The following is a 23723-nucleotide window of genomic DNA, read 5'->3' as shown; positions in this document are numbered from 1 at the left end:
AACATTTGAGCTAATGATCTGATTTCAAATCATTCCCAACTTTATATACATGCATACATATGTATGTATTGCAAACCTTGTAAATTGCCTTTCCTCTAAGTGGATGCATAATTGACATGACATCACTGTACTTTTTAATATTTATATTTTTAGTAAAAATTGCTTTTAAATAAATTCTATAGCAATTTTGGAAATATTGAGGGTCACTTGAATTATCATCGCTTTCTTAAGCAGACTTGAATGTCCGTCAATTGTCGTTGTAGGAGTTTACAAAACCGTGTTAAGCGCAGTGAAGTCATCGATTGTCGTCGTCATCAATCTCCTCTACAGGAAGGTCCAGGAAACATAGTGTTTCCACAGAGTTGTGTTAGACGAGTGGGTGTAAGAGGATACCTGGAATAGGTGGTTAGTGTCGTGCAAAGTACCTTCACATGCTGACTGTTTGGTAGTCTGTGGGGTCTGTCTGTCCAAATGGCATGTCGAAAATTGCTCATTCACAGTGGGACTTGAATGCCTCAACTCCTCAACATTTTTCTCTATTCAATTGTAACAACAAAATACAAATATGAAACTGGTACAGCAGCTCTTTTTACCCCAAAGTAACTTAGAAGAGGAATTTCGAAATTTAATTTTACTCTTTTTAAACTTTCTATGATGATTAATTGTAATATAAAAAATTTCATGTTTTTTCTTCTCTTCGAAGTTGGAAATCGAATTCACTGCGGTTAACTTCGAATACCCCCATTTCTCTAAAGTTGTTTGGTGTATGAACTGTAAATTGTACAGTACATTATTTTTCTTTGTTTTTGTTGTTGTTTATAGAAAATATATACATATATTATATACGCATGTGTACATATTTATGTATACATATACCATAGTGCAGTGATATAAAGTGTGGCAGGCAGCCAAGACATTATTTTTCAGTACGGGGACTTGGCTGTTATAGCAATTTTTTTTTAAATCTGATATATGTATGTATATCACCCGCATAGTAATTTTTTTTTTTGTGAAATTTAAAATTAAATAATGGAAACGAAAAACATGTCACAGAAGCAGAATTAAGCAGTTGTGCAAAAAAAATTAATTAAAAAAATACGTTACGGAAAAAATTACGTTCCCAAGACAGTCGGTTCCACGTAACCAGAACGACCCGGATTTACTATATATCTGGCCAAAGACTTTCACTTCAGCAGCATTTCCCCTCTATCTATGGGGAATGTTTATGCTGTTACAACAAAAAATGCTCAAAACTGTTTTTTTTTTACATATGTTTTTGGTTTTATGCATAAGTAAGAGTGCTGAAAAAAATATAACAATTTAGCATCTAGAGCCGATATGGGTTAATATCGGAAATGAAAATAAAGAAACTTCAAACGCGCGTACATCAAACTGACTGCCGCCATACTTTATATTATTACTATAAACGTTATATGGTATATGCATATGTATGTATGTATGTACATATGTTGGCCTTGAACTAAGTCTTATGCACATTTCGCAAACATCTATACCTTAAATCACATTAATTTGTATTACAACAGGAAAAGTAAATTTTTTTTATATATGCATGTATGTATGTAGTTTTCCTTTTTTATTGCTAACCTCTACACGCACAAATATACACATCTATTATTGTAATGTTAGGACAACAAAAAAAAAAAAAACAACTATTGCAGCTACAACGCCTCTGATCACACCCCTGCTAAAAATATTATTTATAAATTTAATAATTATTGTACATATTTAAATTTTTTTTGTTTTTCAAAGGCGGCGGGGATATGTGGCAAAAATCAATACATTTTCGTTACTAGTTTTCTTTTACTTAATGAGCCTTATATGTATGTATGTATGAATGTACGTACATAAAAAGTGAGCTTTAGATCAGACTTAATTTGTGAAGTCAAAGCAGCGTTTTGTAGATGGGTAAATTGTAAAGTGTTGTTTATGTGAGTTCAAACTCTGCCTCACATCATGAGCGCTAGCTTGTAGAAAGTTTAACAAGTCTTTACTTAGAATATTTAGTCTGAGATAAAGTTCACTCCTTACGCATAAGGCCCAGTGTGTTTTTATACTACAAATACATTTTTATAACTATTTGCATACATTTTTATGCATGAATGATTATGTATGATGCACGTTTCATGCACTTTTAATTGCTTATAGTACATTAGGGCGGGTAAATTTTGTTTCAACATCGTTTCTAGCAGATTTGGATTTTAAACAAAATTATAAGGAAAGAAGTCCATTAGAGCATAGCCTAATTTTAAAGAAAAATATCTATAATTAATACGAAGTTAATATGAAAATGAATAAAAAGTAAAGTACTATGAACGTTTTTTTTTATTTTAAATACTACTACTAAGATATTTTTAGTACTCAGAATTTATTTTGGATTTCTACTGTTTATTTAAAGAATCGCTAGATGGCGCTGCAAACTTTTTTTAATGTGGAAAAAGTGGTAAGTAATTTTTTATATGTAAGTTAAACTAAAACTTGCAAAAAAAATTGAAAATATGTGGAAAAAAATTTTAAATAAAGAGAAAAGTTTAAAATAGCTAACAAAATTAAAAACAACAAAAAATAATAAAAATTTTCAAATTTTTTTTTTGTTCATTTCATTTCATTTATTGCCCAAAATCATTTTGTTACAATTAACGTTTATCAAATTTTTTTGATTTAAGCTCCTTTTTACTTTTATCACAAGGTGTTTTTTTCTACTTTCTATCTTCATAGCCACAACTCCATCTCTACTTTCGTATTATTTAAAGATAGGGCTCGAAATTAGCTTTAGAGCTATGCTCTAATGGACTTTTTCTCTTATAATTTTATGTAGAATTCGAAACTGCTATGAGCGGTGTCGAAAAAAAACGTTCCATACAAATTGGCCCACCCTAATATACATACATACATACTTACGTTGAGTATGTATGTGTGTACATTGCAAATTCAAAACAAAAATAAATTACATATATTTAATTAGTAAATACTTTTTATTTAAACGAATCAATTTGTAAATAACCATTGCTGGAAAATTTATTGACAATAATAAAGAACACTTTCATTTGTATATGTATGTATGTATATGCAACTATGTATTTATAAAATATTTATTTTCATTAATAACTAATTGTAAGAATTAATAAGTGTATGGTTTGGAAGTAAGCGGTAAATATTAAATAATAATCGTAAAATAAAATCATATACTGAATATTGCATTATAAATATTTATTTATACATTTATACATATATGCATATATATACATATGTATGTATGTATGTTTGTTTGGCTCTACTATTGTACGCATTATTTTATTGATTAATTATAGTACTTGTTAATTAGTTTTTGTTTTTGTTTTTGTTTTTGTTTATACATAAAAATCACTTCCATTTTATTCGTCAAATATCGTAAATGCAATACGCTCATATCGTATCACAGAAATGCTTACATACACACTTTCACTAACACACCCACACACAATTAATATATGTACATATGTATTGTACATATTTGCTATTAACGGAAATCAGTTAGAATTATAAAGAAATAAGTTTAGAAAATATTTTAGTAAAACAGAACTGTAAATAAAAAGTTCGCGAATTTTGCATTTAATAGAAACAAAATTGATTGTTTTTTGTAAATTTAACATTTTCAAAGAATTTAAAACGAAAAAATTGAGAAAAAATTAAAAGTATTAAACAAAAAATTAACGAATTCAAAAATACTAACGAATTCAAAAAAATTGAGAAATTAAAAAATGTGAGGAAGTTAAAAACAAAATTAAGGAATTTAAAGAACAATTTAAGGAATTTCAAAAAAAAAAAATTTAATAAATTAAAAAAATATATGTAACGATTTATCAACAAATAAATAATAGCAACAACTATCAAATGTTGTTTTATTAACAAACCAGCATTGAGCTCACTAAATAAATAGTTAGGGGTCAATGCGTTAAGAAAACCTCTTAGTATTCTCTTGTAAAAGTGCATTACTCGAAATCATCTCAAGCAGAAGCTCCATATACGGGCAGGTGCCAAACGAATTGACGTAAAAGAACCGTTTGCGACACGTCAAAATCTCCGCGTGCTTGGATGAGAGGTTGCATCGCATTCGCCTTATAGCCTAGACCTGGCGCCAAGCGTTACTCATTTTTCAGGCATTTATTGCAACATTTTTTTGGGGCACAAAATTGGACTCAAAGTAAATAAAACATTTGAGTGCTACTTCAGCATATGTACGTTATTTTAAAAGAAAAAAACAAAGAGAAAAAGAAGTTGAATATCACGAATTTTCGAAAACTTGAAAGCTTATTAAAACGAAATACAAAAAATAAAAAAAAAACAAAAAAAAACATTTTTGTCATTAGTTTCGCTATTCATCTGGTTTGACTTTGACAATTCAATTTGGTCTCTTTGACAATTTACCCAATTCACAGGTTTGGTTTTCGAAAAGCACAATATATTGTTAATAGCAACATAAAAAAATCAAAAATTAATAAATAGTACTACCACACACATGCACACTTATTCCGATACACACTTACATATAACTAACTTACATTCATACAAAATGGATCGATATTAGCGTTTGCACATATTCACATTTCAACATAAATTCGAAATCGATGTGAAAAAACAACGAATAAAACTACATAAAAAGGGAAGAGAAACAAGCCCGCCTTGCCTCGGCAGCAGCAACCGGCCACACATTCATAGGTAGAGCGGTGGATTTAAAAAAAAAAAAACAACATATAATAGTTGATGCGCCTTTTTCGAAATTAATTATAGAATGTAATTAAAATTTGCATTAGCGAATTAGCGAAGGCGTAGCACATATTCCATTTTTTCTTAAGCCTTGCATCCACCGATTTAATTGTCAATCAGCACTGTACTTATATGCACAATCAGATTCAGATATTTTACTTTGAGCTTTTATACCGATCAACATCACCTCCACTGAATATTAGTTTCAGCTTGATTTGCCTACTTACATATACAAATATGCGATGCTTTACGTGCCATGCTGCACAAAAAAAAATCGTATGACAGAAAAAGTCTCAAAAGACACCTGCAACTGAAACTTCACTATATGCCGCACACTCCAAAGCAATTTTCATTTCAAGAATTTCATATTTAATTGTTTTTGTTTTTCAATAATTTTGCAAATTTCATTTCAATTTGTATTGTTTTTCAATTGTTAAAAAATATATAATATATCGTATAATGTATGTTTATGATACTTTAATAAAAAAAATTATATTTAAGTAATATTTATAAAATAAATAAATTTACACAATATTTTTGTATCGAATTGTACATAAGGTATTTAGTTGATGAGCATGTATGTATGTACGCATGTACGAGTGAGTGTTGATTTGTGTGTGGAAATGAAGGCGCCAATAAGCAAAATGCCAAAATGTTCTGCACACTTAGCATTTTGTATTGGAGTGTTTCGCTGGTTGGAAAGGCGTGTGTGAATGAAATGAGGTGGGTATATATGTACATATATATAAAGTAAATTATGGAAATCGAAATAGTTGGCGCAGTAGTGTAGTACTACCTTAAATTGAAAAATAGAAAGAAACAAATTTGTTGTTGTTATTATTGCACACCAATTGCAGGTGAAAAGCATGTTGACACTACATAAATTGACTACACTCCAACCCAACAGTTTGCTGTTGCCGATTGTTTTTGCTTGCTTTTGTGTTTTTTGTTTTTGTTTTGTTTGATTAGTCTCTGCTCGCTCTCCACCCTCTGCTGCTGCTCCTCTACGATACCTCTTCGTTGCTTAATTATAACTGCAGTGCCAGTGTTGCAAACGTAAACGCAACTGCTTCCAAAATAGCAAAAAATAATGATGTGTTTGTGTGCGCACTGCCCGCACCAACTACTAAATTTTACTGCTCCCGCTACCGTTACTGTTGTTAGTTGTTGTTGTTGCCGTTCCTGTTGTTGTTGTTGTACTTGTACTATATTTTGCGGCAGCTGCAGCGGCAATGACATTTGTACTACTACTACTACCCGCAGAACTGCCGCCGTTACTTTGGTCTTGACGTGCGCTATATTTGGGATTTGTCGGCATAACGGTGTCGGTGACGAGATCATTGGGCGCCTCTAGAACGCCCTTGGCATGTGCCGCTGCCGTATCACAATCGGTGCGGCGTGAGATCAACAAGCGTATATCGGTGTGCAGCGATAGACGACCCGAGCGTGACGTTTGGAATCTAAATTAAAAGAGAGAGAGAGAGAGAAAGAGAGTAAGAGGCTTTCTTGGAAAACTAAATGGGAGAAAACCAAAGATACGTTTGGTTGATACTTAAAATTATGTTTATCAGATTTCCAATTAGCATTTTACATAAATTTTGCTACCTTTACTTACCTCAAATGTATGGAATAACGGAGGCGTTTCATATGCTCAGCGGATATGAAGTGTCCGAGATTACTTTCGCCATGCAGGCCACCACTAGGTGATAGACGATATTTGTTTTTGGTATTGTTAGTGGTATTATCATTATTAGATTTGTTGTTATTGTTGTTTTGATAACAATCACTGTTGCTATTGTCTACGTTTAGAGTTCCAACTCCATCACCACCGCTGCCAAAGCCATTAGTGTAGGCCATGCCGTTACTATCGATTTGCTGCTTCACATTATAATTGGTCTGCCGCACATTCTGCGTGGCCGCTTCATTGGTACTGGCCTCGGCCAGTATACGTTGCCTTATAAAGGTTTGATGTAATGGCGGCATGTCGCGCATATCGTACGGTATGACGAACATACGCACCACAGTGCCCACAGGATTTAGCAGAGTTGCTTGCACAGTGCCGACACGTGGCACCGAATAGCCCTTGCGTGGTAGACGTATTTCACACTGAAAATTAATAAATGAATAAACAAAAATTAAAATATGAAGTTAAATAATGACTGATGGACGGTTAAAAAAATTGAAAATTCGACTATACTCTGTATGGAGGAAAGTGTGTGGCACTGTTAACCAAAACAAAAATTGTAAAACTCAACAGGATTTTGTAGCCACCTACTACTGCACTTTTTTGGTATGTCGCTATCTTAAGTGCAATACTCTAATCACAGCCGTGAAACTTCGCTGGCAAAATTGCCAGCTATTGTCAAAAATAAACAAATAAAATTAAAAGGAATCAAAACAGGATAATTTAAAGTAAAAAATCTCTCGTTATTAGAAGAAGCATCTGGTATAGTAACTGCATAAATTGTGAATTCGTGTATTTCCATTTTTTTCGCATTCCACTATTAAACAAAAATTGTTAGCTGATTTTTACAATTTTTGCAGAATTACAATTTGAACACAATTTTTAAATTCGTCAAACTGTCATTTTTCACGAATTTTTAAATGGCTAATGCAATTTGAACAGCGATGAAAAATGTTGCTGGTTCATGTTGCCAGCTTTCCCACAGCCTGAAGAGAGCACAACTTTGTCGAAAAATTATTGTGAAATTGTACGAAAATATACATATATATATATATATAAGGTTGGCCAAAAAGTCTTGCGGTATTTCCGCAAGCTTGTCTTTGCAAGCGCGTAGTTCTAGTTGTATTCGTCGCATCGGTTCACGCTAGAGCTTTTTGGAAAGCTCTTTTCACGTGCTAACACGTGTTTGATTAATTGTTGTTTGCTTTTAGTCGTTCGTGAGTTATAGCGTCGCAAACATGGAGCAAAATAAAGAGAAAATACGGCATATTTTACAGAACTACTACGATAAAGGCAAAAATGCATCTCATGCTGCCAATAAAATTTGTGCAGTTTATGGACCCGATACAGTTTCCATTTCCACCGCACAACGATGGTTTCAACGTTTTCGTTCAGGTGCAGAGGTGATCGAAGATGCGCCACGGTCCGGAAGGCCTGTCGTCGAAAATTGCGATAAAATTGCTGAATTGATCGAAAGAGACCGGCATAGTAGCAGCCGTAGCATCGGCCAAGAGCTGGGCATGAGTCATCAAACCGTTATAAACCATTTGAAGAAGCTTGGATTCAAAAAGAAGCTCGATGTATGGGTGCCACACGACTTGACGCAAGAAAACATTTTTGCCCGTATGGATGCATGCGAATCGCTTCTGAATCGCAACAAAATCGACCCGTTTTTGAAGCGGATGGTGACTGGCGATGAAAAGTGGGTCACTTACGACAACGTGAAGCGCAAACGGTCGTGGTCGAAAAGCGGTGAAGCTACCCAGACGGTGGCCAAGCCTGGATTGACGGCCAGGAAGGTTCTTCTGTGTGTTTGATGGGATTGGCAGGGAACCATCCACTATGAGCTGCTCCCCTATGGCCAAACGCTCAATTCGGACCTGTACTGCCAACAACTGGACCGCTTGAATGCAGCACTCATGCAGAAGAGGCCATCTTTGATCAACAGAGGCCGAATTCTCTTCCATCAGGAGAACGCCAGGCCACACACATCTTTGATGACGCGCCAGAAGCTCCGGGAGCTCGGATGGGAGGTTCTTTTGCATCCACCGTATAGTCCGGATCTCGCACCAAGTGATTACCACCTATTTCTGTCCATGGCGAACGAGCTTGGTAGTCGGAAGTTGTCCACAAGAGAGTCCTGTGAAAATTGGCTCTCCGAGTTTTTTGACAATAGGGAAGCGAGCTTCTATAAGAGGGGCATTATGAAGTTGGCATCTCGTTGGGAACTCGTCATCGCACAAAACGGCGCATATTTGACTTAAATCGCATTATTATAACCAATTTTATGAACAATTGAAAATTCAATAAAAATACCGCAAGACTTTTTTGACAACCTTATATATAATTGGCGCGTACACTCTTTTTAGGTGTTTGACCGAGCTCCTCCTCCTATTTGTGGTGTGTGTCTTGATGTTGTTCCACAAATGGAGGGTCCTACAGTTTCAAGCCGACTCCGAACGGCAAATATTTTTTATGAGGAGCTTTTTTATGGCAGAAATACACTCGGAGGTTTGCCATTGCCTGCCAAGGGGCGACCGCTATTAGAAAAATGTTTTTTTATTAATTTTGGTTTCACCGAGATTCGAACCAACGTTCTATCTGTGAATTCCGAACAGAGTACTATCTTTTAGAGAGAAAAGTTGCTAAGTCTAGTTTTTAAAATTGTAAAGGAAAGAATAAAAATCTTTTAAAATCATTTTCTTGAAGCACTTATTTTGTAATATCTCCAATACAAAATTTCGCATATTGAAAACTAAAAGCACTCCAAATGAATCGATTTCCACAACGTTGATGTAAGGTTTTTGTATAATTTGGAATTTATCACATTTTGTGAGTATTTTGCGTTAGGCAAAGTGGCTTCTCAGTAAATAAGAACGGTTAGAAATAAAACACTTCAAGCTAGCGTAATATCTAACACTTCTATAATGCCAGCACACGCGAAGTGTTTTCTCCAACCTCAGAGCGCCGATACACTGCGAAAAGAAAAGGAATGCACCAAAAAGACAATTATTTTCCGTTCCCACGACAGTCGGTTCTACGTAAGCGGAGTGACCCGGATTTATATCCGGACTAGGACATTCCGCCATTCCCTTTTCGAAGTAATGATTAACTTACAACGTCTCCTTAGTTAAACTTACCACATATGGCGTACTCAGCGACTCGCCCCGCAATTCGTAAAAGTATGCGCCTGCCGGTATAGTTAGCTGAGTGGGACAAAATCCGCCAGATGCGCCTAGTAGTACTTTGAAACCCATTACTTCCACCTTGGGCATCAAACGCTTCTGCAACAGCGACTCTTCGAGATTACCTAGCAACGGCTTCCGCCCAAAAGCTGCTGCCACGCGCGCACATTGCTTCAACGGTGATGTGACTGGACTATACATACTACCACTTTCTAAATCCTCATCGGATAATTGTTCATCTGAACCGAGTGACGAACGATCGGATCGATCGGATAAATGGCGTGAGCGACGCTTATAGATTGCCGCCTGCTTGGCAAAACGTGGCGATAGGGATGGCGAATTGGGCAGCGTTGGTGCCGAAAATGACTTTTGCACAGGTATATTATTGATTTCGGTGGTGAGTGGAGAACCGTAAACATTGCCGCTGCTGGAATGAATAAGTTGATTGTGCAGCTGTAGTTGATTGCCGCTGCAATTGACCGATGTCGATTCAAAGGAAAATGTGTTATCATGAGAAGCACCATGAATGGGTATCGGCGAAGAGTGACTGCTCGATAGGGTGGTGCTTGTAGAAGCGGGCACTGGATTGCAAAAGATGGGTGTGAGGTTCACTTTGGGTAGACCCTTGCGCAACAGCAACGCGTTATGACCGCCATGTTGAGGATGGTTTTGTGCCTGGATGGTGGTCGTTGAGCAAGGCAGCTTTATGGGCAACTCGTTGTTGTTATAACATACGCCAAAACCATCGCCAGCAGCAAGAGCTGTCTGCATGATGTTGTCATCGGCGTGCCCAAGATAACTGCAGTGCAATTGCAACAAATTGGGCTTCGGTGTTTGCTTGTGCTGGAATGCCTTTTGTGCGCCCTGCTGCTGTAGACTTTCATACTTAATACCGCTGGCTACACTGGTGGGTGTTTTGAATTGTGATTCATCGAAGTACTCACCCTCCATGAGGGTGGTGATGTTAGGCGGTGTACGATTTTCGGTGCGTCTGCAGCCACTAACTCTCTGATCACCGCCGGCGCGTTCGCTCGAGTTGGAAAGTGTGCAGCGATCGATTTGCGGTGTCAATTTAGTGGATGAAGAAAATGATTCCTGCAAAGTGAGAAGAAAATTTATTAAAATATTAAGTTTACAAAATTCACGCACTTACCTCTTCCATTACGTCCGTGCGTAAAGGTAGCACGGACAGTGGCGTTGCTGGTAGTTCTTCTTCGGCAACAACAAACAATTGATTTGCATCTGATTTTTCGGCGTCTTCCGCTGCGAATGCAATATCCCCATACCTCTTCCCACCATCATCATCTGTACCATCGTCAATGTCGTCTTCGCCGTCGCCTTCATCAGCCAAGTGTACACCAGTTACGGCAGGTACTTCTGCGCTATTGGTATTGCTGTTGCCAAAATTATGTTGCGTCTTTTGACGTTTGCAAACTTGACAACCCGAACCAGTACTCCCATTTAAGTCCCCAGCGCTGCTATGATCAGACAAACCAACAGCTGTCGCGAGATCTGCATTACAATTCGCCAATGGCACACCGTTCAAGTGATTATCGTTTTGTGATTTGGCTCCACACGGCTGACGTGGCTGTTCTTTCTTGTGTTTAGCTGCTGCTACTTTGGGCGTGCGTTGTATGGCTTGCAGCAACAATTCAGCCTTATTGCGTGGCGTGTGTATAATCTCGCTGCTGCTGATGCTCGATGCCGTCGAGTCGTCCATATCGTCGACATCCTGTTCGGTGGGATCATCTATGGCCTGCTCTCGGCGGTTGCCGGCAGCTGTGCAACGTAGACAGACTAGCGTCTTTTCGCATCCGCATTGCCGGCAGCAGCTTAGTGGTGTCTGCGTGCCCGTTGAGATCATTTCAATGTGTGTGCTGGTGGGTGCATGCAACGTCGCCAACGTGGCGGTGCAACACACTGGAACATCCTCATCGCCTTCCTCCATTGGTTGACAGCCATTTACCGCCTTACATTCTTGCTGTCTACGCTCTGGAACAACTGTCGCGTGCTGTTCACACGGCGGCTCCGATGCCGCTGAAAATGGCTTGCGCTGGTGGTGTTGATGCTTTTTATCGCGTTTTAACATGCGCTTGCGGTACTTCATCAGTTGCTTTTCACGGTGTGACATATTAGCGACCGAACTGAAAGCACTTGTGCTGGTTATGCTATCTCCCGTGCTATTTGCCGCATCACTTTGATTATCGTATTCTTCACCAAAAACTTCACCGTCCGCCTCATCGGCAGCCTGCAGCTCTTCTTCGTCTATAAAAAATATACATTTGTACCTTGGCGTGCAGCTGGTGCGATTGCCATGCTTACTGCTGCCGCAGTCGCCAGTACTGTTCCTGTTAGAGCTGCCACTGACAATGCCTCCAACGCCACTACTGCTATTCGATACAGATGCCCTAGAGGCATTTGAAGTGGCAGAGCTGCAAGTTGAAGACGTCGCGGAGGTCGAAGTGGTGGAGCTAGCGGCTGTGAGCAACGTATTGCTAACAGTGGGACTGTTTATGAACACACGTAATTGGGAAGTGCCACTGGTTGCAGAAATCGAAGCAGAATTTGAGACCGCTGCAACATTAGGCGGTGCGGCTGTAGCCCCAACCACACATCTGCTCGAACGACTGCTGCGTGGCGTATCCTCCGACTTGAGATAGCTATTGCCATTGCGAAATGCGGCTGGACCGCTGCTATTGGTACAACCTTTGGACGTTGCCGGCGAATGTGATGTTCCCGAACTAGCTGCCAAAGGCGACGACGTACCGGGCCATGCTAGCGTTGTTGATGTTGCTGTTGCTGTTGGCGTAGCTACATTTGTTGTTTTGATTTTATTTGCTATTTCTTTGGATGTTGTTGCCGCCATTGTTGTTGTCGTTGTCGTTGTGGTTACTGTCGCTGTTGCTGTTGTTCCAGGACTGGATAACATTACTGTACCGATTTTCGGTATGCCGCCGTTGATGCGTGGAAGACTTTTGAGACAAACCGAAATGCTACAATTCTCCGAAATGTTGACATTCGGAAAATTATGTACGTTTGGTTTTGAATTAAAGCAGGCAGTGGAGTCAAATGACTTAATGCGGTAGAATATATTGAGGCGTGGTCGTCGATTCGCTTGCAGCGCATTGTTGAGCTGATTAAGCGTATGCGAATTTGGCGATGTGCCCGGTGTGATGTTGATGCTGCTGCTGATACCTGCACCACCGGCACTGCCCACTGGTGTAGCTAGATCGCCGGCAGCGCCTGTGGGCGTGGGAAAGATAATACGTCCGGTATCGTAAATGGTTTTATCCGATTTCTTAATCAGATCACACCAGGCACTGATTTGAGAAAAATACAATTGGCTGCGTATTGCACTGCAGAGTGACGGCAGCATCATGGTGGGCGGTGGAACTCTAGACAAAGAAATGCAGTTAATTTAGCACATCTACATATATACATATGCAATTATCAATTTAAAAGCTTATAAATCTTTTGCCGAACGACATACATCTGGAACATAAACTACTTACTTTTCTCTTTGGGTTATAATCCATTGCTCGAGTAGAATTTTATGGTTCACCGGTCCCAAGTAAACCTCTATGCAAACCGGTTCGCCACGCCCGATTATCGCCTCCATTTTATGGCAGTACGCTCGCCAACGGGAGCACTGAAGAATACAAATGTATTTCTTTTATTAAAGACAATCGCCTACCAAGCAAATACACCCATCAACTTACAGTTATGTTGACGTAAGACATATCACAGAAATGGTCCTCAGCTTCAGCGGCCTCTCCCTTTGCTAGGCCCATCTTCTTGAGGAACTGATCACAGTGCGGTCCCTGTTGTGGGTACTTGGACGCTGTTGTTGCCGCAGCCGTCGCCGCTGCAACCGCCACTTTCGTTGTGTTATTTATTGTTGTTGCAGTAGCTGTTGCCGTCGCCGCTATTGTTGTATTGACTGCTGTGCCTGGTAATGGCAGGCGTCCTAATCCCCGACTCCCACCAGTGTTTGCCGAATGTCGCATATATCTTTCTCTTGTATGCAATTTGCTATTGTTATCTACTGCCGGTGACCAATGTGGTCGTGGTGACTGTACACCACTGCCACAACTGCTACCAGAACCAGGTTGCTCAAGGAAGCGTTGCGCTGTCGTTGAGGCTGTCGGTGTGTTGGCCCGGTACATGTACATCGAATGAAGTGGCGGTGGAGAGGATAACGCCGAAATCGCCCCAAAACGATAGCTACTGGATGTGCCAGTAGCGGTTGCACCCATACCACTCAGACTAGGTTCTATTGAGGGGCTGCCGCTGCGTAGACATGTCGTCGCCAATGATTGCAGTGAGAACAAAAAGTTTTCTGAGCCAGAGCCTGACCCAGGTGATGAGCCTGCGCTGCCCGCACCAGTACTGCTACTCACTGCTGCTGCTGTCGTCGACATCGTACTGCTCATTGCATTTAAGTTTGCCCGATTGAGTAAAGTACGTCGTACAATCTCGAAGTCACCACGATCAGTAGCACCAGATTCATTGATAGCAAGCGCAACTATTTCTGGTTCCCGAGCCTCCACTGCCACGGGCTGCTCGTATGTTGTGCTGAGGTTTGAGGCTGGCGATACTTGCCGTAATTGGCACAATTTCTGTGTCCAACGTTGGTGTGTACTCTCGGCCGATGAGGATGCAGAGCCCGAGCTGCTGTTGCTGTATGGATCGATGTAGAGGGGCGAAGAGTCCCGTGCATGCGCACCACTCACGCTACTGTTATTAAAGGCATACGGATTCGTTGTTATGTTGATTACAAGTCCACTTCCCACATTACCACCAAAACTGGCGGCTGCACGAGATGTTGACGGTCGACAGGTTGGCGATTGACGCCCACCACCGACAGCACCACTTCCACTCCCATTCCCATTCCCACTCCCACTCCCACTAACCCCATACGAAGTGCTGGCGATGTAATTGTGTAAGCCTCCAACAGTACTGCCTGCTCCAACACCACTCCCATTACCACTTAGACCGCTAGCATCATTGCCAGCGGCTATGTTACGCATCATTTGTGGTTGATATTCATCATCGGCGACGGCGCGTCCCTCCAGTATTAAAGAGGCTAGTCCCAACATGATCGAGGGCGTTTGTGCGGAGGGTGGCGAAGTGGTGGAGGTCGATATTGAAGAGCCAGACGTTGGCGTCGACGAGTTCAGCTGACCATTGTTGCTTGTACTGTGGTTATTAACGGTAATACCGCTAACGGTAGTGGTGGATGGGGAACTGCTGACTGTGGTTGGTATCATTTTGGCTGATTTGGTTTAACTGAAATGAAAAGCGGTGAAAAAGAGGTGAGTTAACGATTGAACTGAATCTTTATTGCTTAGACTAGTATGTGTTTTTGAGCGCTAATTTATATTAAAACATTAATATGTATTATATATATATGTATTTATATTATGACATTCTTTTATAAAATCGCTGTGTAAATTTTTATCGGGAATCGAACAAAGAATCGGAAATAATGTGACCATGGTGATGTCCTAATCAGAATTCCCAAGGAAAAGCTAAAAGTTTTTCAAAAGATTTTATATTTAAATATTTTTTTCTTTTTAATTGTGCCTTCATTTTTTTAATATGGATTTTAGTTTATTTTAGGGTTCCCAGACAATTTTTGCTAAGAAAATTTTAAATCATTTAAAAGAAAATCGAATGGTAAATGACAACATAGACATTAAAAACGTTGGTTATTTTTGACCAACAACTTTACAAAAAAGCTCTCTTACCCTTCGTGGTAAAAACCTTCTTGCCCACAAATCCATGTTTTGTTTAAATAAGTAAAGCACTTGATTAAAATTAAATAGGTCAACTAGGGTGTGACGAGTTAAGACACAGTTCCTAAAATTGGCCTGTCAAGGTTATTTTTCTAAATATATAAAAATTAAGCCGAAAAAAAGTGTGCATTTGTCCGGGGTAATCTCAGCAACGCGTGTAAGGAAAACAATGAAAGTTTCACACATTGTTGGTGTTGCTTTGGCAAAGGTTTCTGTGAAGTTTGGTTGAAATCCGAAAACGCGTGTGTGTGCGGTGCGTTGCATTCATTAGAATTGAATACATTTTGGTCGTGTGTGTCTGGGCCGATTATTATGAAATTTGGTATATATATTTTTTTTTCCACGGAGAAGGTTAGTATAATATGCTTATTGATTCCACTCGCCACCAGGTGGCACTGCCGAAGGCCAAAACGAGGCCCCGGGTAACCCTAGGATGTGTTTTTACATTGTGGGTATCAAATCAAAGCTACTGATGAGTGCTTTAATACAGAGTATTTTTTAGATCTCTGAGTGACCAGGGTCTCGAGATATAGCCGAAAAGGTTGACCAAGGTACCCTTGGATGTGTTTGTACAATATGGGTATCAGATGGAAGCTGTTGATGAAAGCTTTTAAGGGGTTAGGGGTAGTCAGAATTTTCAAAAAATCGATTTTTTTTGTTTTGCATTTTCTTAAAGTATAATGTTTTAAAAATATTGTGTAAAAATTTGAAGTGAATCCGACAAATACTTTTCAAGTTATTCAACAATTAACAAAGGGCGCTCGGCCGCTCCGGAGCCGATAGCAAAACTTTAAATGCGTTTTTCTCAAAACTATGTTTTTCAAACTGGTGAACACTGTAACTTAAAAACCGCTACGTAGATTTCAATAAAATTTATACAGCTTTTGAAAAACATAAAAAACTTGTGCCTGATCGAAGGATTTTTTTTTTTTCAAAAATTTCGATTTTTTTTTAACAATTAATTGTTGGTTTTTTTTTCTAAAATCTGGAAAAAATTTTCTGAGGCCGCCATTTTGTTCATTTTGAAAAAAAAAGCTTCGATCAGGCACACGATTATCTATTAATAAAACTAATTTTTCTTGTCCGATTGGTTTTAGATGAATCTGTAAGGACTTGTGATGTTCACCGCAAGGGACTTCTGGAGAAACGGGCTTCACACAAACAGCGATAACTTTTGCAATTATTAATTTTTTTTTTGAAATTTTGGTGAAGTCAAGTTAAAACATTATGTTTTTATTTTTGTTAAATAAATTAATTAAGTAGCAAAAAAAAATTCGTGAAAATCATCATTTTTTCGGGCCTCTGACTACCCCTAACCCCTTAAGTGAAGTAATTTTTACTGCCCGTTTCCGGGATAAAGAAAGGAGATGAAGCTGGAGATGGAAGAGGAAAAGGAATAGCTACAGGAAGAGGAAGAGGAAGACCACTTATTATTAAAAATTAAAAAAAAAATTCTGAAAAAATTTTAAAATGTTACATATACGCTTATTAATATATAAACGTTAATCTGAAGTCAGTTATAGTGAAAAATTCATTGTATCATTGCCGGCGTGATTGGTGATCGTTTCCTTAATTTTTTGCAGAAAGGTTGTGCTAATGTTATATCATTCATATATTTACGTATTACCTGTGTACTCACAAATATACGGTTGAAGCAAATATATGTCAGTTTTTTTACTTCGCCTGGAAAAGTTTGTATAAATTTAAGAAGAGTAAATAGAACTTATTTTATATCAGACTTCACGCAAAAAAGTCATTTGCACCTGAACACATATCTGGGTTAAAGCGGAGGGGAATAGAACAAGTAAATCACATCAAACATTTAATTGCTACTACTATTCAAAACTTCTTTCATTACTATTCATGCGCAGGAATTTTTATAAAAAACACACAGTATTTTTCGGCTTAATTTAATTAATTAATCTAGATTTTTTTAAAGACGACCAGCGGAACGGGCGGGTTTTCGCTAGTTCTGTATAAATAAAACTTTGATGAATTTCAAAACAATTTTAAATTTAAAGTACGGTTAAACTTGTGTTGAAAAAGTGGGCCTTAGTTATTTTCGTATTGCATTACGCACCTTTACTCAAATTAATAAGGGCGCAAATTTTAACTATTTTTTAGTATTTTATTTCTCGGAAAGTCTGATGTATTTTGTTTTTTCATTTGTTAAATTTTTTTAGAAAGTTTTCAGCTTTGGATTACATGTTTTCGTTGTAGAATACTTTTATAAATACGTAAAAAAATTAAATACAAAAAAAAAGCGTTAAAACTTGGTAATTTTTCGCGCTCCTATTATTTTGAGCATAGGCATACGACTTTGATCAAACGTTCCCGGAAATACCGCCAGGAGACGCTCTAAGTCAACTGATGTGAGTTGTTTTTTCATCAAAATTTTACCGCCATTGCCATCTGGCGTAAATCTACCTCTGCACGTGTTTTCGATTTTTTACAGTTCTAAAAATGAATTTGAATTTGCAACCACAATTGATATCAAATTTTGCCTTAAGATGGATTCAATGGTGCGAAAACCTTAGAAATTTTGGGGAACTGTTTCGGTAATGATATATAAAGCAAACAATCGTTTACGAGTGGCATGAACACCATTGAATATATCCCTGGAACATTTTGATCAAGGTGGTATGTGCAGTAGGTTGGTTTTTATGCTTCCAACTAAATATGTTCTATGGCCAAACCAAATTTGACAATTTTTTTTTTTTGTTTTTTTTTTATTCACACGTGCGGCCAACGCTTTGAAAGTTACCGCGAGCTCCCATAGGAAATACCTTCTACTCAAATATGAACGAGACGGTATCAATAAAACGGCAAATTTCAGCGTGATATGTCACATAGTTTGTTTTCTGTGCTACTGTAAACAAGTCAAGCTCGAGAGTGTTCTTCGAATTCTCTTTTATGACTTCAATTGTCTCAAAATGTTTTCCACGGAGCGGCAACTTGAGCTTGGGAAACAGGAAAAAGTCACATGGAGCCATATCAGGCGAATACGGTGCTTGTGGAACGATATTAACATTATTTTTGTTCAAATAATCGCGAACAAGACGTGATGTGTGAGCTGGTGCATTATCGTGATGCAAGAACCATGACTTGTTGTCCCACAATTCCTTCCTTTTAAGACGAATGTTCTCGCGCAAACGCTTTAAAACGTCTAAATAATATTCAGCGTTAACCGATTTTGCGATTTGTGCGGTTTTCAAGCACAATTTCCTTTGCTTTTCCGATGTTTTCGTCGTTTACTGATGTTGCTGGACGACGTTCATGAGGCAAGTTTTCAACCGATGTACGGCCCTCTTTGAACGATTTGTACCACTGGAAAACACGTGCACGCGATAGATCAGAGTCCCCATAGGTTGTCTGCAACATTTTTAAGGTGTCTGAAGCCGAAATTTTGTTGGAATAACAAAATTTCAAACAAATTTTTTGTTCAACTTGAATTTCCATCGTTAAATTCGAAGAACACACTCGAGCTTGACTTGTTTACAGTAGCACAGAAAACAAACTATGTGACATATCACGCTAAAATTTGCCATGTAAGCTTATAACAGTCCTACCAAAAAACAAAAAATTTATTTTTGCCATATGTCATCCGCGGACCGTTTTATTGATACCGTCTCGTTCACATTTGAAGAAGTTATGTGCGTTTCTGTAAATTTGGTAGAAAGAATTTAAAGATTGATATTATATATGATAATTTCTCTTGGCAAATGTTCAATAAAATAATAATAAAAAAAATTAAAACTCCTTAAATTGCAGTTACTCAAACTGCTCCGAGATATCAAACAATTAATTGTATCCAATTTTTATTATTCTTTTTTTTTTAAGTTTGATTATTTTTCATTCACAATAGATACTAACTGTCGTTTTTCGGCAGTGTTGCCATCGAACATTTCCCTAATTTGCTTAAATTATGGGAATCAAGAGTAGTCGTCAATTAGTTGCACTTAATTCCTGAGATAATTCAGAATTAAGTTGTTAATCCCTATTAACGCCACCGTCTATTTATGCTATTAACCTTCTAAAAAGCGGCCGTTAAATTTATCCATAAGTTATATCTTTTATGGTATCGAGCAAAGCTTCAATTCCAATTGTGGTATGCATCTTGATTTTGTTAAACAAATGAAAGTCTCTCGATCGACTGCCCCTATGTAACGCACAAATAATTCGGTTACGACAAATCGAATTTAATACACCGAGGATAATATTGTTGATTCTTTAAAACATATTAAAATTTGGAAGGTTAACAGCTCCCCGTTAACGCCTGCGACAAAAAACAAAAACTATATTCACAAAGGAAAAATGTTCTGGGTCTTCTTAAGAGCTTTCAGTAATACTTCAGCTCTGAGAAATCATCACAAAAAGTGTCCTTTAATTGGCAAGAGTCCATCATTTGGCTGGCTTGGATTTGCAGTCCAAAAGGTTGACTGGCGTAGAATTTTCGCAAGTGACCTCGCAAATGCAAATTGAAGTGTAGCATTGAGAGTCGAATAGAAAAAACCGAAATATGCATGGTTGTGTGTATGTATGTACATGCATGTTCATACATACGCAAATATGGCCGTACACGTTAGACGCGGCCGTCGGAGACGAATCGTTGTGCATAACAAACATTTTATGAGTTCCGGATTCGAAATCCACTGTGGGCACCTCCTCCATTAGTGGAACAGCATTGAGATGCGCACCACATATTGGAGGTAAAACTCGGCCAAACGCCTAACTTTTGATGCTCGTGGCTAAACTGGGTCATGGTGCAATAGCACATAATGCACAATCAAAGACACGCATATGCATGTGCATACACATGAGTTCATACACATAAGGGCATAAATGGCAAAAATTATGGCATAGCAACAGTTGCCGAATATGTCTTACATATGCACACATACATATAAGTATATGCATACATCAGTATGTATGCGCAATATAAGGGCAGCATGCAGTGGGCGCGTGAAAAGCAGCAACAGTCGGAGAGTAGTCTGTCAAGTACAAGGATTTTCTTAATGCATATGCAGCTACATATACATACATACATACATACGCTTGTATGTTAGCTTATATGCTTGTAGTGTGACATATGTATGGGCATAACCCATCTCGCGTTCGTCACTCCTCTTGTGGGGGAGGTCTGTCTTGAAAAGTAGGACAGTAGTGCACGGAGGCGCAATGAGAGTGGTTACATGGTTAATTGTTGTTCTTGTTGTTGTTACTGCTGCTGCCCTTATCGCTTTCACATTTCAACGCGTATTGAATAGCAAATTGTAACGAGGACGTTACAACAAAACCGCCTACAAAAGAAACAATATCGAAATAACTACAACAACACAATGTGGCACACAATGCAATTTCCGCAATATGAATGGTGCACGTGTAACTATTTTGGAGGCCGAAGGACACGGATATGGATGCGGATGCAGCAGCAGTCATGAAAACATATGTACATAAATAATATCATATACCTTGTATATGAATATGTATGTATGTATATAAGTCAGAGCATACCTCATACCTCTTGTCTCTATAAGAAAAGCAGGTCAATTCGTAGTTAACGAACAAACTTAAACACAATAACACCGTAAGTAGGTCAACACATAATGGCCACCGAACAGGGGCAGCTCTCATTTGAAGCTTTTCATCTTGGACATTTGATTGAAATTTATTGTGAACGCAAAATAGAAGGCTTACAAGTACAGCGTCCACTTGATAATCATAACTCCAGATTATTGGGATAACTTAATTTCATCATTACAGTCAGGTCATTTTGTAGCCGACTTCGAAATAACGCGATTCTGGCATTAATTTTCATTTTTTTCTGAATTTGGATTTGATTCAAATACAATTTTCTTTTATTGGATGTTCTTTATTGAATATACAAATAAATAAGAATGGCTGTGGTGAGTAAGCTTCCAAAGCGTAATTAAGCAAGTCGTGTTGAAAATCGAATCCCCTTTTTATTTTTCTCTATATGTAAAACTCTTTTCCGATGTATTTTTGTGCGATGGGTGACTTGAAATAGCCACGAGTAGTCATTTTCATGACCGTAATTATTATTATTATATGTAATTCGATCAAAATCACTGAACCTTAAAGGATCAACTCCATTTTATTCACAGGTTTTTGTTTTTACTTTTTTAGAACTTACATATAGCCTAAGTTCAAACTTTAATTTGATCATAAGGCGAAGGAGGTTTTTGAGAAAAGTTGGGATAAAAGCACTCAAACATTTTTCTATTGGTTTTTGCCTTAAATTTTCACAAAACCATGATGTGATGGACACTTTTGAATTCGGGAACTATATTCAGGGAGCAACATCAACCGGAACGACCCGGATTTATATCCGGCCAAGGACTGTCACTTCAGCAACATTCCCCGTATATGTATGGGGAATGTTTATGCTCCTACAACAACAACAACAGCAACATCACAACGAAAAACAGTCTAAGAAAAAATAAATTTTGTAGACCTGTGTTACTTTAGGCAAAAAACTCCAGCAAAACTCAGCCTCAAAACAGCTTCAACCTTAAGCAATAGCACTTCTGTAGCGCACTAAATGACAACTGAAGGTTTTTAATTTTCCCCTCCTTGGGTTTCCACTGTAGTTTTCTATCCATTATACTGGTCTACAAGTGTTTTTTACGCAAAAATGAAGGGCTCTTCAAAGGTGACGCCAAGATTTCGGTAGTGAATAATTCCTAGATGGTATCTTTTTTTATGTTATCTTTGACATTTGTCAAGTAGGCAGATGTACAATTTTTCACAATGAAACAACGCAAAATTATTGAAACTTTTTATGAAAATGGTCGATCTTTAAGAACAACATATCGCGAAATTCATAATTTTGTTTGGTGGAAATAATCGTCTGAATGAGTCGACAATTCAAAAATTTCAAGAAACTGATTCCGCCGAGGATAGAAAGAACTGGTAGGCCAAAAACTGGACGTTCTGTTGGGAATATTGCTGCTGTAAGGAAAAGTGTTGCTGAACAACCTTCAACATCGATATCTCGATGTTCTCAAAAGTAAGGCATTCATGAATCGATTGTTTGGCGAATTTTACCTTTAGACGTGCATGTATATTTAAATGATGGCATTTTTCACATATAATTGTTAAGATCCCTATTTTGAATAAAAACTAGTGAAACCTGAAACATGTTTTATAAAAAAAATCTAGGCGCATCTTTTGAAAGATTATGAAAATTTTCGATTTACATATATTGTAAGAAAGCCATGACATTATGTCACATTAGGACGTCAGAATAATGTTCAGCGAACAAAATTACTTCGGAAATCAGTTACAATTGAAATAAAATAAAAATAAATAAATAAATAAAAAATGGACCTGTGTCAAGATAAAAAGCAGAAATATTGTCAAATTTGTAAAAGGTCGTCAATCGGTTGGTTTCTTTTTAAAAAGCGCTATAAGAAGACCTTTCAATAATTTTCAGCGCCTTCTAGTTACTTTTGCAGAAAGATTTACCGGATATACCGATTAACTCGTACATTCACGTAACTTTATACACATGGCTCCCTTCCTTGTCAACCAAACTTTGCAACGCATAAGCTTTCTGCAGTGCTATGCGGAAGACTTCAATGATTCTTATAGTAGGTAAGCGTCTGTCGTTGTTGCTGGCTTGAAATTCTCTTATTATGTCAAAGTTAGCGTGCGCCTCGATAATTTGAAATCCAATTTATTCTGTTTATTTCCAAAGGATCGTAGCTTTGACCGGCTTGCTCTGTAGTCTCTTCATTTTAACGAGACCTCTTCTTATTATTACTTGCGCAACTAAGTTCCCGCTGTTTGTCAGTAGATGCCGCCAGCAGTGTGTGTTAGTCGATTCGAACATAGCGCATCGAAAGCTACAAAAAGTTTATGGAGATGCTGCTTTAAGTGAAACAACGTGCCGAGATTTTTTCCGTCGCTTCAAAGACGGTGATTTTAATGTTGACGATCGTCCGCGTGAAAGAAGGCCAAAACCCTTCGAAGACGCTGAATTGGAGGCATTGCTCAATGAGGCTCCATGTCAAACGCAAGAAGAGCTTGCTTCAGTATTAGGAGTTACCCGCCAATCCATTTCCAATCGATTGCACGCCTTGGCAATAATTCAGAAACAGGGAATTTGGGTTCCCTATGAGTTAAAACCAAGGGATGTTGAACGTCGTTTTTTCGCCTGTGAACAACTGCTTCAGCGGCAAAAAAGGAAGAGTTTTCTTCATCGCATCGTGACGGGTGATGAAAAATGGATTCATTACAGCAATCCAAAGGAAAAAGAAGTCATGGGAA

At 38.1% G+C, this 23723-nt stretch overlaps 1 protein-coding gene across 2 annotated transcripts in view; it reads right to left on the bottom strand.

Moving 5' to 3' along the window:
* Nucleotides 1–4749: 4749 nt before the first annotated feature.
* Nucleotides 4750–23723, bottom strand: part of LOC129245525 (protein Atossa) — a 97027-nt gene continuing 78053 nt past the window's right edge. For both annotated transcript variants that reach the window (XM_054883728.1, XM_054883729.1), the window contains 6 exons: nucleotides 13353–14922; nucleotides 13146–13282; nucleotides 10787–13028; nucleotides 9589–10728; nucleotides 6380–6870; nucleotides 4750–6224 (listed from right to left, as the gene is read on the bottom strand). In XM_054883728.1, coding sequence (XP_054739703.1) covers nucleotides 5891–6224; nucleotides 6380–6870; nucleotides 9589–10728; nucleotides 10787–13028; nucleotides 13146–13282; nucleotides 13353–14903 — 5895 coding nt within the window. In that variant the 5' untranslated portion in view covers nucleotides 14904–14922 and the 3' untranslated portion in view covers nucleotides 4750–5890. The remainder of the gene's footprint in view (nucleotides 6225–6379; nucleotides 6871–9588; nucleotides 10729–10786; nucleotides 13029–13145; nucleotides 13283–13352; nucleotides 14923–23723) is intronic.

This window comes from Anastrepha obliqua, chromosome 4 (genome assembly GCF_027943255.1).
Source record: "Anastrepha obliqua isolate idAnaObli1 chromosome 4, idAnaObli1_1.0, whole genome shotgun sequence".
NCBI classification, from domain to species: domain Eukaryota; kingdom Metazoa; phylum Arthropoda; class Insecta; order Diptera; family Tephritidae; genus Anastrepha; species Anastrepha obliqua.
The sequence above is the reverse complement of the archived record's forward strand: the minus strand, read 5'-3'. Positions and strand labels throughout refer to the sequence as shown.